This window comes from Apus apus, chromosome 1 (assembly GCF_020740795.1).
Source record: "Apus apus isolate bApuApu2 chromosome 1, bApuApu2.pri.cur, whole genome shotgun sequence".
In the NCBI taxonomy this organism is placed as follows: domain Eukaryota; kingdom Metazoa; phylum Chordata; class Aves; order Apodiformes; family Apodidae; genus Apus; species Apus apus.
In genome coordinates, this window is record NC_067282.1 from 101,519,802 (window position 1) to 101,538,548 (window position 18,747).

Consider the following 18,747-nt stretch of genomic DNA (forward strand, 5'->3'; position numbering starts at 1 on the left):
ATTTCATAAATCTAAATCTGGGAAATGCTAGATACTTAAAACCAAACTGATACGCTCTGTCTTTGGAATACATACATGGTGTTTATACCAGTGAAGGGTGGCTCCAGTGTTCAGAAGAAGGTACAGTAAAACTGACTTATTGCCACAGGAGCTAGTTGTGAAATTTTAATGTGCTCAAAAAGGCTAAAAGGTAATTACCAACATGGTTCAGATGTTACTAGCTGTGACAGGAAGGTCTGGAAGGTGAGACTGGATGGAAGTCTGAGGGGTTTTGCTGCTCTTTTTTAACCCTCAGGCAGCAGAGTATGATGATATGCCCCAGTTAATTTCATGCCCAAAATTAATTTAGTGATAATTAATTAATTTCATGTCCATTTTGGGTTTAAATGCTTCTGATGAAACAAACTCAGAGTTCATCTCCATCTACAAGAATATGTTTTCCTGATTCCAATTTAATCTATTTTCAAATTTTGGAGCACAAAAGTTGTAGAAATACACTTTTGTTCCATACTGAATGAAAAAAAAACCACACAAACCACAACAAAACAAAATCAGCCCTCCACTTCCAGGAGTATTTGTCAACATGTGCTGCAATATCCATTCTTAAATTGAAAATGCTGAGTTTTCAACCATGGTACCTCTGGCTCATGAAGTGACTGGAGATCTACTCTGGCTGTGTCAAAACTTCTGATTGAAAACTTTTTTAAAAATCGACGCTTTGGCATTTTACAACTTATCTCTCCTCAAAAGCACTGCAAAATGAAATTGTTGTTTTGCAGCTACTTCTTCATAGGCCCATGGGCTTAAGTATTAATGCCTTTACTCCCTCACTTTGCTCTCTTCTTAATTTTCATTAGTGTTTCATTGGTGTTTCTGGCAAGGATTCTGTTAGTCCTGCATTGTACAAAGACAAACGAAAAAGCAGTTTCTTCTTCACTTTCTCTAACCTGTTGAAATTTTTTTTTGTAAACTAGCTTTCTCTTATTCTTATCCTTGGCTTTGATTTTTGGTCTTACTGCTTTTTAAGTATCTCCTGCTTTGAATTAGAAGTCCTCAAAATTAATAGCTAGCAATTTTCAAGGTTATATCTCATTTTGTTACTTCTGGACCAAATTTTGAGTCTTTCAGGATCCCTCTGTGCCCTTTTACTGTCTCTTCTCATGCTTGCAAACACCTGCAGATTTGAATAATGTGCTCTTTCTCTCTGCTTTCGCATTATTAATGAAGAAACTAAATCAAATCAAGCCAGACACTTATTTGAGTAAGTGGTCTTTGGATACTTCTCGTCAACAAGACACAGTGCTGTTGCCCTTGCCTAGTTTTAAATATTAAATCTTAATGCAGTACCTGTTTTGAAGCCCATATAAATATTCTTTTAGTAATAGGTTGGTGTGGCACTGCATCAGACTGTTAACAGTTAGTACTTCTACCAATTGACATTCATGCTGATGCAGTGACCACTTAAATACATAATTTAATATAAGCTTTGAAAAGTCAGCTGTAGTACACAACATGGCCTTTATTGTTCATCAGTTTTATGGATGCATTGTGAAAAAATAAGTAACTACATAGTGCTAACAAGCATTTCTTTGTGAATTTTTAAAGCTGTGTTGCTGCCATCCATATAGTCAGCCAGGGAAATCCCATGTAGATAAAAAAGCTCTACATGTTACCTCTCTTCTTTAATGCTTAATTCAGCTAGACTTTCTGAATACCTATTGGGGATACAGGTAAATAAAAATTAACTATTAAATTTATAATTATGTAATTAGGACATTTGTATTGGCTACACCATCACTCTCTGGAATTCAAGGCCAGAGTTGTTGGATTGGAAGAATGAGTCATTATTAGCAAGTGCTACATTTTCTGTAGGGCTGGGGATTTTTAGGTTAGCTGAAACCATATTTTTTTTCCAGGAAGGTGTCCAAGCTAAGATTTTAGTGTATAATAAAACTCATCACAGCTGCTTTTGTTTCATTTTGAAAGAAAAAAAAAAAAACCACAACAAAAACAAGCAAACACTAAATGTAATTAAGAGTTCAGTCTTTTCATTAACATTTAAGAGAAAAAAAATGTAACATTTTTCTATTTTGCAGTAATAAACAGCCAATTTTTCATCTCAATGCTGTTGCATCTCATTTTTGGGGTCTGATCTTTGCGATTCTACTGCAGGATATTAGTTTAGTTGCCCACAAGTGCCCAATATAAAGCTTTGAAGATACAAAACAGTATCAGTTCTGCACACAACTGACTTAATTAAACTGTGTATCACACTTAAATTGCACATGTAGAATAGCAGGATTGCAGAATGGTTGAGGTTGGACAGGACCTCTGGCGGTCATCTTGTTCAATCCCACTGCTTAGGCAAGTCCACCTAGAACCAGTTGCCCAGGACCATATCCAGGCAGCTTTTTAGTATCTCCAAGGCTTCACAGAGGCTTCACAGCCTCTGTGGGCAACCTGTGCCAGTGCTTGGTCATCCTCACAGTGAGAAAGTGTTTCCTTACATTCAGACAGAAGATCCTATGTTTGGTTTTGTGCCCATTGCCTATCATTATGCATGCACACACAGACATGATCCGTTGGAAGCTGTTACACGTATTGATGACATCTGTGCTTTCTTCCAGTGAACACTTAACCATTTGGTGCAGCTGGCCACATGTAGAAGCCATAATTGTATTTAGTTTTCATGATCTTTTTATTGGTTTTTCATCTTGTAGGGTAAGTCTTACCCCTTTAAAGGTGCTTTCCCTCCTATGTGGAATCCACTGGTCTACCTGGATTACAACAACCTATGGAGAACTCTGGATGAAATGGGAAAAGAGGTATGGAATGAGGGGTTGCAGCTGAGTGTCTCCACAAGGGGCAAAGTGAAGATGGGACTAGAATGCAGATAGGTCGAGCTGCTCTACCTTGAACAAACCTGGTGCTGGCAAGAGTAGCCATGCGTTTTGGTACTGGTGGTCAGAGCACATGTTGTGTACATGGCATCCTGGCATGGTTTTCTGAAGGCCATGCAGCTGAGGCTGTCTGCAATCATACCTTCTTTTTCAGAGTATATGTTCATTAGGGTTTAGGTATGTGATTTTTAGCATTTTGCCTGATGGCTGGGTAAGTGTAATTTTAAGAGACTTGTACGTCGTCCTCCACTCTCAAATTCAGCTCAACCATTTTATTTTGTTACCAGTAGTGTATGTTTTGCATTGGCTGAGCTACAAGACTTTGAGAAAAAGTTGCTGTTTCTTGCGTAGATGAATGGGAGAGATATGCAGTATTTGAGAGACATTTCCCAGCACTCTACTTTGCCATTCTAGGCAAAGTCCCTAACTTTAAAATTCTCTATTCTTAAATCTAAAAACAGCACTCTTAAAACAAACAAATAATAAAAAACCCTTAAAAACATCCTCTGTTAAGTTCACTGTATTACTTGCCAGGAATTTATAGGGTGAGTCACAGTCTAAAGATGAGATAGTTTTTGATTGTGTGTGTTGTCTCTTTCTTATGCCACTCATTCATGTGCTGATGCATGCTTTCTTATGTCTCCTTAGATTCCAAATGAAGCCCCATGGAAGGCTCCACATGCCGAAGAGTGGGACAAAATGACTATGAAAGACTTACTGGATAAAATTTGCTGGACAAAGTAAGAAGATCTTTAATACTAATTATAATAACTTATATTCCTTAGAGCTCCAAATAGGTGTTACTGCTTTGCAAACAGATATAACTACCACTAGAATGCACCCTTTTTAAAGAAATGGGGTGAGAAAATCTTGTAATAATGGAATGCAACACCTGTCAGCACACAAAGCAGGTTATGTTGTATTTCTATAACCTTTTAGACTAAAATAAAGGTAAAAGGAAAATGTTTTGGGGGAGGGTTACTTCTGAAGACATAGGTAGGAGCTTCATCTGGTTTATGCACTTTACTGTGTGTTTAACTTTTAAGAGAAAAATGTTCTTGCTACAGCAGATTTTTGAATCAAACTTTTGATGAAACAACACACCTTTATTCTCTGCTGGACCAGCTGGTTTTACCAAAATGCAGTAAAAAAAATGTTTGGTCTTGAAATAGCACTAAATCACTATAACAGCCATCGTTCTGTTGTTAACTGCTACACTATATAGCACCCAGAGAAACTGAAAAGGCTTCATGATTTTATGTGTACATCAAAGCAATTTTTCTTTACTTGCCATCCAGCAACAGTTTGATTGGTTTTCTTCGCACTGAAGTAAAAAAACCCGGTTATTCTGCCTCGCTGTAAAGCAGATTGATTTCTACAACAACTTTTTCAGAATTGCTAAACACCCGACACATGGCTGCTGTGAGCCTGCATGAGCTTGGTGGAGAAGCCTGCTAGCACCCACTCAAGTCGACACGTATTCACAGGGGCATTTTTTTTTTGTATTTGCCTCTAGAAAGCAACATGATCATTGTTAATGGACAGCAGGCTCTTGTCCAAAAACTTAATCTTCTGTTTTCCTTTAGCCAGAGTTACAATTGCACAAAACCACATAGGAAGTCGTTCTCATTTTTATCACAGTCCGTATTCATTAAAACCAAATAGAAACATATGGGTTTGGTTCTACTGGCCACGTGAACCTCAGATTTGCTAAGGAGCTGTACAGGTTAGCAAAGTGCCATGCACCAGTAAGTCATTCAATATCCAGTAGCTCACATGACTGAAGTAGTATTTTTTTCAAACTCTGATGAAATAAGACTTGACATGTTGCCTCAATATTGGCATAACTGTCAGCCTTTCTTAATTCCTAGATGCATTTCAGATTTTATATGTGCATCTCAGCATGATTTGCCCAGTTTGTTCAAGATTTAGGTAACATGATATAGAAATTTGCCCTCCTGGAAGGTAACGGTCCAGAAGGGTAATCTTCTAATATTCCCTCTCATCTAACAGACTGTACAGATTTGCTTTTGGCTAGAGTTGCATGCTGGAAATCTCCTGAGTGCTCTTGGTTGAAATAATATTGCCATTTCTAGATAAAATACCAGCAGAAACTGGGGAACTGAAATGCTAAAAAACAATGGGAGAAGGGGGCAAAAACTAGGAGAATTTAACCACCATCTGTGAGCATCCACTCACGAAATATTAATAAATACACACACTAATTATCCCATTAGATAAAATATCTTTCATAGTTGATAATATTTTACAATATGTGCTTATACAGACAAAAATTGATAAATATTTTCCGTATTGTTTCGGCAGTTAAAAATGAGACCAGAATGCACCACCCATATTTCAGAAAATGGATCCGTTTTTTTATTTCAGCAGGACTTGGCATTTTTAGAAAGGACAGAAGGTGCCTTTTTTCTGTCTGTATCTACAGCTGTTTGACATAGTATGTTTGAGATAGGCTTTTCACTTCTCCTCCACCTCCCCACCATTCCAAAAAGTTTGAAGACTGAAAAAAGAAAGAAGCAACTAAAAGTGGACCGATGTACTGGTTTAGAAGCTGATGATTGCCTGAATCCTGTCATGTGAAAAACCTATAGAATTACAGTCCCTGTGAAGCACACTGCAGTTAAGCTGAGCATCTCCTGGTCCTGTCCATGTTCTTTTAAACTCCTCCTCAGAGTGAGAGCAGAGGAAGTATTTAACAGGAGGAATATTTCCCTGAGCCTTAATTAACTCTGTGCACCTAAAATCTTGGATAGGTTTGTACAGGAATTTTCAGTAAAGCTGTTAAGAAAGCACCAATTGGAGGACAAAAAGCAATGATCAGTTTTCAGATATAGGCTGCTTTCCACATTTGTGTTCACCACCACTTGCTACCTGACCACAGTTTAAGATACTGACTTGAGCTGCCAAAAGTGTAGTTCACCTTTCCTTGCCAGACTTTTGCATGAATGTGTATATGCTCTTTTCACTTACTGTTTCCTATATACATTTCTTTCCTTGTTATGTTCCAGCTGTCGTGTTCCTCCCTGAGCACACCAAAGGAGCAGAGACAGTGAAGAGATGCTGACTAATCCAGAGAGCTTAGATATTTAGCTTAGACAAGAGCCCTAACTTTTTAATGACAAGTGTTGAATAATCTCAATGCTGTGTGCTTGAGGGACAGTCATTTAACAGGTGCAAACAAAGCTGCATATCTTGGATGTAATCCAGGAACCATGGGAGGACATGGTGGTTTTGGAGTCGAGTGAAGATAGGGGGGATTTCTTCCTTTAATCCAGAGTCTAGGATGACAAGCTAACTTTGTATTAGTAGCATAAAGTGACGTAAGCTTTCATTGGCTCTTGTGCCTCCTGGAGCTCAAGTTTTGCTGGAATACAGCAGATGTTGTTTCCTATTTCAACTGCAATTATGGAGTCCTTTGCCCTCAGTGAAAGACAAGAATGCAGAAGATGGCCTCTCCCTTACTAAAGAACCAGATTGTGACCCTCCTTTAAACTAACTCTCATTTTTGCTGCAGTGCTGCCAAGAGTTTTGCAACTCTGTTTGTGAATGTGGATGTCACTTCTGAACCCCACGAGGTCTCTGCCCTTTGGTTTTTGTGGTATGTGAAGCAGTGTGGAGGAACAGTGAGGATATTCTCAACAACTAATGGAGGGCAGGTACTGTCAGCCTTCTCCTTCCGTGGCTTGTGACAGGGCCTTGCTTGTTTATTTTAGTTCAGAGGGCCAACTGAGACATCCATGATTTTGAGTCAGTAGCACATTGATAACTAATTCTATTAATTTACACATTGGTCAGAATCTTGAAAAACTAATGTCAAAGGCTATTCCTGTGCTGAAGGCATTGGCTCAGGAATCAGTAGATTTGCAGATTTGTATCAGTTCTTAACTCTTACTTCTGTTTGAGCTCTGGTTAGAAAACTTTAAAAAAAGAAGGTATTAGTTATGCTTATTGCTGTTCTGAGGCTGAAGCAAGCCTTACCATTTCAGAACTACATAGTGGGGATGGCAGTGCTGGCTGCATGAGTGTGTAGAGTGCTCTGAATTAATATGGAAAATGTCACCCAGAACTGGGTTCCTAAAGACACTAGCTCCCAGGATTAAAACTGTTAAGATTTTAAAATTAGTCTGAAGAACATTAACACCCCTGCTTAAAAATATCATTTCTCTGAAATGTTTGAAATCTGATATATTAGTGCTGCTTCTGCATTTCAAAAAAGTAAAGACTTTGTTAATGGTCTTACCCTTGAGAAATGCAAGTCTTATGGATTATATTATAAATAATTATGGGTTAGAAATGCAAAGGATGTAATAATCAAAAATGCAAAAATACAGCAAAACATGTTAAGATGCATACTATGCATAGATAAGAGATAATTATAGGTAAATAAACTGTATATTCATTATACACTATATTATTTGAATGCTGTGTTATATTCGAGGTGATTTGAGTTTACATTAAGTTAGTTTACATACTTTGGGATATATTTTTGGTATGAGCTACATCACTTCTTTACACCTTGTTATTTATTATGGGGATCAGGGTTCCTACTTCTGATGCACAGACCTCTGCAGGGATAAGAGTGAACTCAGAGGAAGGATTAAAAGTTTAAGTGCTTTTCAGAAGTCTTGCTGATTCACACAGGTCTGTGGAATCCATTTGGAGACCACATGAGAAGGGATTTTCTCATGAGGTGGCTGATACATCTAGTTTTGGCTGGTGGTCAAGTACAGGAAGTGTTTGAGGAGTTCACTGGAAGAGAAAGGAGCATGAATACGTTTTCCAACTGAGACTGCTGGACTTCCCTGAAAAGGTCTGATAACAGTGGAAGGATTTGCTTTGAATGCCGAGCAAAATGCTTGTCGCGACATGTGCTTCACATGCATCACTCAGCTGATTCTGCTTTGCTAAGTTGTTGTTTTCTGTGTTTCAGGAGAGAAAGTTTGTTGGGGGCTCTGGCCAGATCAGTGAGAAAATCATGGAGCGCCTGGGAGGCCGGGTGAAGCTGAGGAAGCCAGTCATCCGCATCGACCAGTCGGGTGAAAGTGTCATAGTGGAAACCTTAGATCATGAATTATATGAGGTAATGAAACCTCTAACATTTAAGCAGCTGTTTGTGCTAGGATGGCTAGAAAACCTTTAACTTTTCCTTTCTGACTTCTCCAAAATCCTGTACAAAAATGTAGCAGAGATTAAAGTGACTGACAGAAAAATCACACTTTCTCATCATCCTCAAGTAATAGCAATGGTAGGCATTTGAAGTGATGCCTGAAAAGCAAAGTATATTTGAGTTCTTCCATCACTAGCATCTCCTCTAGTATTCAGTTACCTTCCAAATTAAAGAATAATTGTATGGTGAACACAGAAATGTAGCTTAGTAATAAACTTTCTGTGAAAAACATTTCAGGCTTTGCTTCCAAGTTGTAATAGAGGAGTCCAGATGGAAGAGAGACTGATGAACTCTTGTAATACAGAAAATCTTTCCACTGGCTTTTTGTCAAGTGCTGGGGAAAGCAGCTGCCCATCACTGGAACAGATGGCTGTTTTTATAATGCTTGTTTGTTGTTTAACAACCAGAATTTTGTGAGGCTTCAGTTTTGCAATTCTTATGCTAAATGCCAAAATTGCTTCAGAAGATACACCCTGGAGCCTCCTCAGTTGTCTGCCAAGATGATTAAAGCAACATACTTAGCATGAAGTAGTGAAGAATGTATTTGGCTTATGTATAATTTCTTTTCCAGGGCAAATATGTGATCAGTGCCATTCCCCCTGCTCTTGGTTTGAAGATTCATTTCAACCCACCTTTGCCACCAATGAGAAACCAGCTCATCAACCGAATCCCCATGGGCTCAGTCATCAAGTGTATTGTGTACTATAAGGAAACTTTCTGGAGAAAGAAGGGTATTATTCTTTAATTGAAGGGAATAGTAGTAACAGAGAGAGGGAAGAAGGTACATGCAATGGAGTAGACTTTGTGTTTAGAGGATGCTGAACCACAGAAGGAGACTTTGTACACTTCTATGCCAGTTTTGCCGTTCCCTGTTTGCGGAACTTGAGAGGTGATTTGGGAAGAGAGAGTGGATGGGAAAATTAAAAGGAGGTCGTAGGCATGAAGGGAGAGCTCATGTCTGTTGCTTATTGCCTTGGTTGTCCTTTGTTGTCCTCCTCTTTTCCTTCAGTGGCACCTGAATATGAGATGCATCTCTCCCACTTGTACAGTAAGCTAAAGGTCCAAGTGATATGTGACGGAGTGAGATTTTATCCAATCAGTTTGTCAGCCTCCAAAATCTCTTGTCTTCTGGATGCACAGGGCAGGATTAATTTGTCTTCACACAGACATACCCAGCTGGGCTAGCCATCCTGCACTCCCTTCACGTGCTGAGTACTTCCATCATGATTCCTCAGATCACTTTTAGAACTTACTGAATCTAAGACAATCTGCAATGTAATAGCACCCATTTCTCTTCACTGGATATAGAGACTCCACATTTGTGTTTGTCTGCAAATGTTATCCACCCTTCATTTCAACTAATGATTTTCTGGATCCTGGCATATTCTGGCTATTAGGTTTGGGGTGGATTGGCAAGAGGTGACACTCATTTCCTGGTAGAACCCATAGTTTTCATACTGTGCTTTCCTAACACTGTTGTTGCTCCTTCAAGAACAATTTATTCTCTTCAAACACTTATTTTAAGAATAATTGTATTTTCAAACAAATGTAAAAGTATCTCCTCCTATGTCTGATATAAATGTCATATACAGAGTCATTTGTACTGGAGGCACTTGAACATCTTCGGAATCTGAGACCAATCTGTTTCTGTGGAATTAATAATTACTGGATTGCAGAATAATTTATTTTTCTATCACAAATTCAGCAAAAGGAAATTCCTTTGTTGACTTTCTAGTCTAAAGATGCTTGAAAACTATTGTTAATTGTCAGCACATCTGAGATCTGAATTTTCTCCTCTAGAGATGATCTAGCGCTTCTCTGAACCAAAAGGATATTACACTGCAAGGGACCTATGGGCTAATCTTGGTCAATTGATGGAGATTGCTTTAGTTGGTTGTTTGTTTTTTTTTTATTCTTCTTTCCTTTGTTTTCATATGTCCCTACATTAGAATCAGAGAATAAGAGAGAGTGGGAGGGACCTCTGGATGCCATCTAGTCCAATGCCTTGCTCAAAGCAGGATGAATTTGGATCAGGTTGTTTAGGGCTTTTTCCAGTCAACTTCTAAGTTTTCACAGGAACCTTGTTCCTGCTTTTGGACACATGGATCCTAACTCCTTTTCCACTTTCTGCTTACCAGGGTATTGTGGCACCATGATCATTGAAGATGAGGATGCTGCAATTGGTTTAACACTTGATGATACAAAGCCTGATGGCAGCTTTCCTGCCATAATTGGGTAAGAGTCAAAGGAGATGTCTGGTTAATGCATTTTTATTTTGCCTGAGAGGGAACAATTAAAACAGAAAACCTGCTACTTTTGAAGTGAAATACTTAAAAATAGTTAAAGGGCTGAGTTTCTCAATTTGTGCTGAATTATGTTCTAGTAACTATTCTTTCAAAAAAGTTATCCCTGTGATTTAATTGTTAATTTTAAAAAATGGAATTCTATTTTTCTTCTGTCTTTCTCACTCTTTTTGTGGCAAAATACAAGATTGCAGGAAAGCAAAGGAAGGAGAAGAAAGGGAGTGACTGCAGAAATGCTATCTCCAAATAGTTTGCCTTCCCTAAATCTTCCAGTTATTTAAATGATTTTTTTTCCTATAATTATGTTTTGTTTTTAAACAGTCAGAGACTATGATCAGTTTAGAAATTTTATTTAACAAAATTTCCAGCTCAATCCCAGGCTTCACCTCGTGTTGTTATATGCTTGCATGCCCTGCTGTATAAAGGTAAGGACTTTGGGAAAGAGCTCATACAAATACTCCAACCTGAACTTCAGTGAGTCCTGCAAGCAGCAGACGTAGAATATAACATTGCACAGAGAGGTGAAGTTGATGTTTTGGGTAGAGACCTGAAAGCTAATACAGTGCATCAAAAGCATCTCATCTTAAGCTATTGGCATTTTAAATAATGCAAGAAATGTAGTAAGATAATGGAAGAAAATTGTCTGTGGTATTCCTATTTTTACAGCTTCATTCTTGCTCGGAAGTGTAGAAGACTGACGGGTCTCACGAAAGAAGAAAGGTAAGGACAAACACCAGAGATCTGCATGGAATCTGAGTCAAACTTTTGTTATAAATGACCAGAGCAGGAAAAAAAAATGCCCCAATTTGAAGTAAGTTTTTTGTAACTTTGGAACAGTAGGAGGACATGGCACTTTGAGGAAGAAGATCTCTTACTTGTTTTTGAATGAAGACCCCACAAAATTCCCATAAACAGGCAACAGATGTAGTAGCTAGTCCCTGCTCTTTGGACATGCTCAGGTTCTGGTTCTCCTTTTCCAGCGGGGCTGCTCTGCTTATATGACTTTTGCAAAATAACTGCTCTAAGCTGCTGACTATGAAAGTAGTGTAGATATTCTGCTGACCTCACTGGAAAGTGTCCAGGGCCAGCCTCATCCCTCCCCACTGTTATCCCTCTGGCTTCTTGCAAGTGCACTTGGCTCTTTGAAAGCTTGTCAGAAAGGATGAATTTGGGCCACTGTGCTTGACTTTTTTTTTCTTTCTAATCACCCTGGAGAGTCCTTTCATCATCTGTAATTTAGTGCAACCTTGAGGCTGCTGTAGCTGCCATGAACATGACCTTTGCATCATGAAGGAATCAAAAGCTGCTTCCAGCTGAGTTATAGGAAAAAATCCCTTTCAGGCACAAATGAAGATCTTTTTTATTGTCTTGTTGATACAGGTCTCTGCATACAATAGTGCTTTTTTGTTTATTACTAAAACAGAATTTACACAGTAATGAGTTTTTTCCATCACATTGATTCACAGTATCTGATCAAATTAAAGCTACAAGTAGGGAGTGTGGATATGAGGAGAACCTTATTTTGACATGGAGAAAATACCTCTGTTTTTAAAGCATGCCACAAGGAATACTGTGTCCAAATAAACATTTTACAGTAATAGCTAGTCTAACTAGAGAGGACACAGTCAACTCAGATTAGTTTTGCAGGTAGTCTAGCAGACTGTGGATAATGGGTCTAATGTCCCAGTCTTTTCAAGTGATAGCCCAGTACCACACAGTGTTTTTAATTTTGGCAAGAATGGACAAGGCAGCCTTTTCCCCAGCACTCAGGCTTTGAAAAAGACCTCCAGCAGGTGACTGACAATAAAAGTAGTGTAGGTATTGTGAAATGCAGCATTTTAAGCCATCATTAGCACCAGATGGTGTCTTGCACTGTGTGTCAATACACTAGATGCAACTGAGCATTTGGGGTATTTGAGAACAGGTCCTCATTCTTTGAAATGAAGAGCTGTCCTGGCTGCTTGCAAGGCATCATTAAGGAAAGGTTGCTTTCCCCTGGGTGTTAAAAACATGAGTACAGTTTTCTGACTCTGCTGCTGGCTATGACTAAGTTTTAAACAAAAGGATTTTGAACTCTCATCTTTTAGGGAATAAACCATAGACTAGGAAGAACTTTGCTTTGGTAACTAATAGTTAAGTATGCTTGGGTTGGTAACCGATAGAAGTACCCTGGTGCAAGGGCACGGGGATGCCTCTGGCTCCTAAAGTCCCGGTCACAGTCTGCCAAGGTGGGAAACTGCTGGGCTGCATTGCAGCTTCTCTCCTGCATGTGAGCACACATCTCACCTTACAGTGGAAACTAGGGTTCAGGAGAAGGCAGAGCACACACCCCTGACTTCTCCCAGTGTATGTTCAGGGTGCAGCCAGTTTGTTGTTTAGATGGGGGCTATGGTGTTTGCAGGGAGGGATCGCTGCCAAGGAAGGGCTTCTTGTTGCACCCTGCAGAGGATGCATCTTGCTGAGATGCTGTGCTTTCCTGTCAGCACAAGCTGGGCTCTCCCTTTGTTATGTTGTTGACAGGGCAAGGTTTTCAGTAATTCTTGGATAGCAAGAGTAGGATGTACAGTCCATGGCAGCTATCTTAAATCATGGCTGAGAACAGCAGTTGTGGGAGGGGATGGAAACCATTCTACAGCCTAAGCCAGACATAAGGGAGTAAAACTCACTGCTGCCTTCCATCTGGTCTTCCCAGACCAAGTATCAATGGGTAATTACAGTGCTTAGGTCACGCCCTACCTTGCACTTCTGTGCAATGAAGGTGTCACACACTGCTGTGGAAAAAGAGACCAGGGAGAAAAGCTGAGTATCTATCTGCATATGCAGTTCTGCCACGCTGGGTGTGGTGTAACTCTCAACAGGACCCTACTGAGTTAGCTCCAGGCATAACATTCCTCTTATGTAGTGCTGGTGGCAGTTTCACAGCTGAGTCCAAAGCCAAGAAACAAGGATTTTACTCACTACATTTTCTGTATGTTCCATGCTAGCATTAGCCATAAATCCATAAATAAGTATTTATTTAAACTGCTCTAGGATAAAAAGTGCAGATGTTGCAGAGATACCAGCCCATCTGCAAGGACTGCTCTTACTAGGAGGGACATCCTCAGTGACAGATTACTGCTGGTATGATTCAGCGCTTTAGAAACTGCATTGCTATGGGTTTTTTCAGTCCACTGATACCTTATTATTGATGAATAATTCCTTCCTTCTCATCCCTGTTGTGGTGCTGGGAGGAGCAGACCAGATGGGTCCACAGATGATAACTTACTTTCCAGTGGAGCCTCGTGGTCTTACTGACCTCCTCCCTTAAAGGAGGAGCCAGTTGGCATTTGTGAGAGGTGGTGGATGGACCTCAGCAGAGGCTTTGCTGGATCATGCTGTTAAAATGGCTTTATTATGTTCAGACACTGGGTAGGTGCTAGTAGTCTGCAGGAGATGACGATCACCACGTGGAGAGAGAGATGGAGGAAACAATCCCTTTTGTTAGGGCCATTGCTGGATTCATGTCACCCCCTGACTACAAAGGGATGTTCATACATAGACCCTGCTGCTCTCTTATCCCTCCTGGCCAGTCATTGTGTTGCTGTGCATTTCTGCTTCTGGAGCAGGCTGACCCTTGTCCACTGCCTTGGGGCATGAGGAAGGGGTTGCTTCCTTCCTCTGTGCTTACCAGCAGCAAAATCACCCCAGGGCCATGGCTCTTCCCATACTGTACCAACCTTCACTTTTCTGCCTAAGCCCCAGCCTGCAGAGGACACCTTCAAAGCCCTTAAGCTCTTCCTGGTGGTTTTTTTCTCATCATCCTCTTTCTATAGCATTCTTTGAGTTCAGCTGCTCATGGGTATAGCTGGGCTCCTGTATAGCTGCCTTGCTTCATGCAGCAGTATATAGGGGCACTCTCCTCACATGCTTCTGTAACTGTAAGTGTAGCCCTTGCAGTACAGCTGGGACTGCTGTATTTCTGTATCCAGCATGGCTTTCTGTGTAGCACAGGAGTTGCTTTCAGAAATGAAAGTCTTTCAGGTGTTGTGTTTGCATCTTTGTTTTTCATAAGTGTTGACTATTATTTCCTCTTGATCTCCCTGTGTTTGGGAATCGGTGCAGTGCAGCTAGGAGTAAATGGTAAGACCCCAAAGCTTGTAGGAACAAACTTAATTGCATTTGGGGTTTGCTGCAGAATGAAGTATATTCATGGATTTATGGACTCAAAAACAAGAGGATTTTTTTTTTAAATACAGGAATATAGTACTGGCTATCAATACCTGCTGCATCTCTGTAGGTACAAGCCGTAAGTTAGACTATGTGCTAATGCAAAAAAGCACAATGCCTTAGTGCTTTCTTTTCCTGACATCCCAGAGGAACTTGGATAATATATGAGTTTGGGTACTTAGAGATAACCTTAAGGGTAAGCTTGCATAACTGCTGATAAAACCAACACTTACATAGCACAGGAGTTTGAGTTATTTCTAGTGATCCAGAGATGGAGCAATTAGAATAGATCCCAAAAAGCTGGAACTCTGAAGTTCAAGCAGGTATTAATAATTGTTCTCTCAAAACTAGGACATGCTAGAGGTGATTTTTTTCTTTCCTTACACAGAAGTCTTTTGTTGCTTTTCTCTTTGCAGGAAGACAAGGCTGTGTGAGCTCTATGCAAAGGTTCTGGGATCAGAGGAGGCTTTACATGTAAGCATAAAATCTAAACCATAGTGTCTCTTGTCAGACTTGTTGAGCTGGGGAAGGACAGAGTGAAACTGGAATGCAGCACTGCTCCAGCACAACAATGTGTAGTATTTTGTAAAAGGTACCTACTACGGGAGGACTTGCTGCCCTTTGTAGAGGAGTGGAGAGGAAGTTATGGCAAGTGTTTGATTATGCTTGACAGAGAAGTTAAGAATGAGCCTGTGAAACAGGTAAAAGACAGATTTGTTCTTGGCCAGCTTCATGGGTGGTGTTCACAGTGCTGCCACTATATATCTCAGCTCTCCTCAGATGTGACACATGTGCCTTTCCCTCTCAGTCTGTTGAGCATAAGTTTTCTTCTCTCTTACTAGTTGACAAGGTCCATTGCTGCATGTCTTTTTTCTGTTTGCCCTTCCCTTGCCATATCTTCGCTGTAATGATAAATAACTGATAGGATTTCTGTGATCTCAGAGTTAGTTTATATGATCAATGCCCTTTATCCTTTAAGGTGATTTCGCAGGAGTTAAAAGGTGTAGACACCAGCCATGAGATTGTATAGTTTTAAAAACATTATTGGATGCAGAACCATGCAATTGCTATGCTTCATGTTTTTAACAGTACGTATATGTATCCAGTGCACATATTGCAAGTATTATACCTATGTACAACAGAGACTAGTTTTGCTTTATGTGACTCAAAGCATAAATTTGTGCTCAAGCATAAATTTACATTGACAGCTAAGAGGTTTATGTTTTACAGCAGCCAGATTAGGTAGGTTTTAAAAAATAGCTAACAGTGTCTAAAATTAAGGCTGATTGTGTTGCGTCCATGCTGCATTAAGAGACTTGTTGCACGTGCTCATCTTGTCAGATGTTGACATGTAAGAAATCATAAGCTATTCTTCTCTGCTGTCTCCTCTGTTCTTTTATCAGCTTTCTCAGGAATTTGTCTTTTCCGTGAGTGAATTAATCTCTGTTTTACAGCCAGTGCATTATGAAGAGAAGAACTGGTGTGAAGAGCAGTATTCTGGGGGCTGCTACACAGCCTACTTCCCACCAGGCATAATGACTCAGTATGGAAGGTACAGTGTCTATTTATAGTGGGCTTTGGAGTAGTAAGATAAGACCAAGTTAATAAATATCCTCAGAAAGGGTCAGAAATTCTCTGTCACTGTTCACTTTATACCTTTAAGATCTCTTGGGAATATTTTAAAGAGGTATCACAACCTTCTACTTGTCTCAGTGGGGCTTTATGACAGATGAGTACATTATCAGTAGGGGGTTTTATTCACTTTTGTTATGCAGTGAATACAGCTAAGTTCTTGGAAGGGAGTTGGGAAGTTTTCACGATCTGTTTACAGAACTGGATACTTGAGATTAGTGTTACAATTTCCAACACATCTTTAGCTTTTTCTTTTAGAAATACTGTCAGAGAGTTAATTCCTGCCAACACTGACAGTAATGAGTGATTTCTTTGGAGTGTTCTTTTCCTTTTAGCAGTGAAGGCTTAATATGGTGTTCAGTGTGCCATTGTGTACGGTCCTTTCCAACATAAGTTTTTGCATGAAAATAAGATTTACCAAAAAGAAAAAAGCATGCAGGTCAGGATAGTGATTGAATTAAAATAGGTAGTTTTAAATGTGATGGCATAGCCCTACTTTTGAAATATAAGCTTTTACAATTTAAAAAGGACTTAGAGTTATAAAGCAGTTGTAATGAAAAACATATGCAGGCCTTAGTTTTTAAAATAATTTTAATAATAATTATTGCAAATTCTGGCAAAAATTGGGTAAACAACGTAAAAGAATTCTTCCTTCTTCCTTCTTCCTTCTTCCTTCTTCCTTCTTCCTTCTTCCTTCTTCCTTCTTCCTTCTTCCTTCTTCCTTCTTCCTTCTTCCTTCTTCCTTCTTCCTTCTTCCTTCTTCCTTCTTCCTTCTTCCTTCTTCCTTCTTCCTTCTTCTTGTTACTTTAGATATCATGGGAATGCACTTCAGAATGCTACACTTCACCAGTAATGTCTGGCACTGGTATTTATGACACTGGCTAAAATAATAAGGTGGAATAAGCCTCATCTCAAGCTAATTGTCCTTCACACCTATGAAGACTGGATTCACAACCAAAAATAACACTGCAACATTTGCGGTGTTAATGTTTAGAAAATATGAACAGTGGTGTGTTTATTGTAAGAAATGAAATGCAATGCAGACTCCCCCTCCAGCTCAACTCACCCAAAGTTACTATTTTTTAGGTGCTTGCTGTTTAAAACACTTGTACTCCAATACTAACCTCGATATTTCAGTTACCTTTTCTGATATGGCTGATTTGACTTTCTGCTTGTCCCTCCAGGATCATTCGGCAGCCCATTGGCAGGATCTATTTTGCTGGCACAGAGACAGCCACTGAGTGGAGCGGATACATGGAGGGAGCTGTACAGGCTGGAGAAAGAGCTGCCAGAGAGGTACAGACACAAGCCCAGGGCACTGTCAAATATCCTGTGGATATTTTAGTTGGAGTTGAAATGGAAAGTGAGTGTTGACAGCTTCAGGTGTTCTGAAATCTTCATGCAAATTCCTGCAAAGGGGATAGACATCCAAGAGGACTAAAATTTTGCACTTAACATTTCAAATGCTTAGAAAGGGCTCTGGCTGTTTCATGTAACTCTGTTTCCAGGAATGTCATTCTTTCTTCTCTCACAGAAATCCCAAGTCTCACCTCCTCTTTTTATCCCCAAAATGGGCACTTTGTTAATCATCATACTGAGAGATCATGGCCATTGGCCTCACTAGGAACAGTTCAGTTCTGCAGACCAAGGCCAGTCCATTCTTCAACTGTTCCAGCAATACCATTGACACAGTGATATACCATTGAGACAGTCCTACATGAATGTAAATTTACAAGAATGTAAATATTATCTTTCTGAGAAAATGCCAATTCCACAGATACTTACAGGAATATTACTGTTCATGGAGCAGCCAAACAAATTTCATCTTTGTTTTATGAGGTGAAGGGAATGTTGTGGCTAAAAACTACTTTCACAGAACAGAAATTGTCCTGGAAGGGATATGGAGAGTTCCTCTAGTCCATAACCCTCCCCTAAAAGACAGGGATCAGCTGTCCCTAAACTGTTCCATTTGTGAAGGTTATACCCAAGTTGTTTCTGAAAACCTCCAGAGGTAGTGTTACATCACCTCGCTGACAAAAGGGCATTACAGCAAAAGCTCCATAGGCCTCAGCAGAGGAGTTGCCAAGTGTTTTTCTTTCCTCATTCATTTTTGAAAGGAAAAAAATGCTTAAAATCCAGTCCAAGGGTGTTTCTTACTGTTCTGTATTGAAAAGTTTACAGGGTCCATGAATCTTGTCTAGAATAAAAGCCGATCATAAAAGATGGCAAAACTTGTTAAATCTGCAAGTGCCTGGAATAGGAAAAACATTAATATCACTACTTCAGTTTTATTTTAGTGTAGAAGTTAATCTTGCTGTCTTTCATTACTATCATTTCAGATAATCTTTGCAATACTTCTCATCTCTGGTGTCACTGGTACTTTGAAGGCTTAGTTTCCCATTGCAAAGGTGTTATTTTTAGTCTTGCTTTTCTCTGTCTGAAAGCAATCGTCTGTCATCACTCTCAGGATTCTGTTCCTCTTCCTACATTGTGTTAAAGTTTATAAACCAAGCTACTC

The 18,747-nt window shown here is 39.6% G+C and overlaps 1 protein-coding gene across 4 annotated transcripts in view; it reads left to right on the forward strand.

Moving 5' to 3' along the window:
- MAOB (monoamine oxidase B) overlaps nt 1–18,747 on the forward strand; it is a 57,759-nt gene that overhangs the window by 29,093 nt on the left and 9,919 nt on the right. For 3 of the 4 annotated variants that reach the window (XM_051609097.1, XM_051609095.1, XM_051609098.1), the window contains exons 4-13: nt 2,721–2,825; nt 3,549–3,640; nt 6,436–6,577; nt 7,852–8,001; nt 8,660–8,819; nt 10,227–10,323; nt 11,058–11,111; nt 15,014–15,071; nt 16,052–16,149; nt 17,414–17,525. In XM_051609097.1, coding sequence (XP_051465057.1) covers nt 2,721–2,825; nt 3,549–3,640; nt 6,436–6,577; nt 7,852–8,001; nt 8,660–8,819; nt 10,227–10,323; nt 11,058–11,111; nt 15,014–15,071; nt 16,052–16,149; nt 17,414–17,525 — 1,068 coding nt within the window. The remainder of the gene's footprint in view (nt 1–2,720; nt 2,826–3,548; nt 3,641–6,435; nt 6,578–7,851; nt 8,002–8,659; nt 8,820–10,226; nt 10,324–11,057; nt 11,112–15,013; nt 15,072–16,051; nt 16,150–17,413; nt 17,526–18,747) is intronic. The other variant, XM_051609099.1, reaches the window with a different exon arrangement.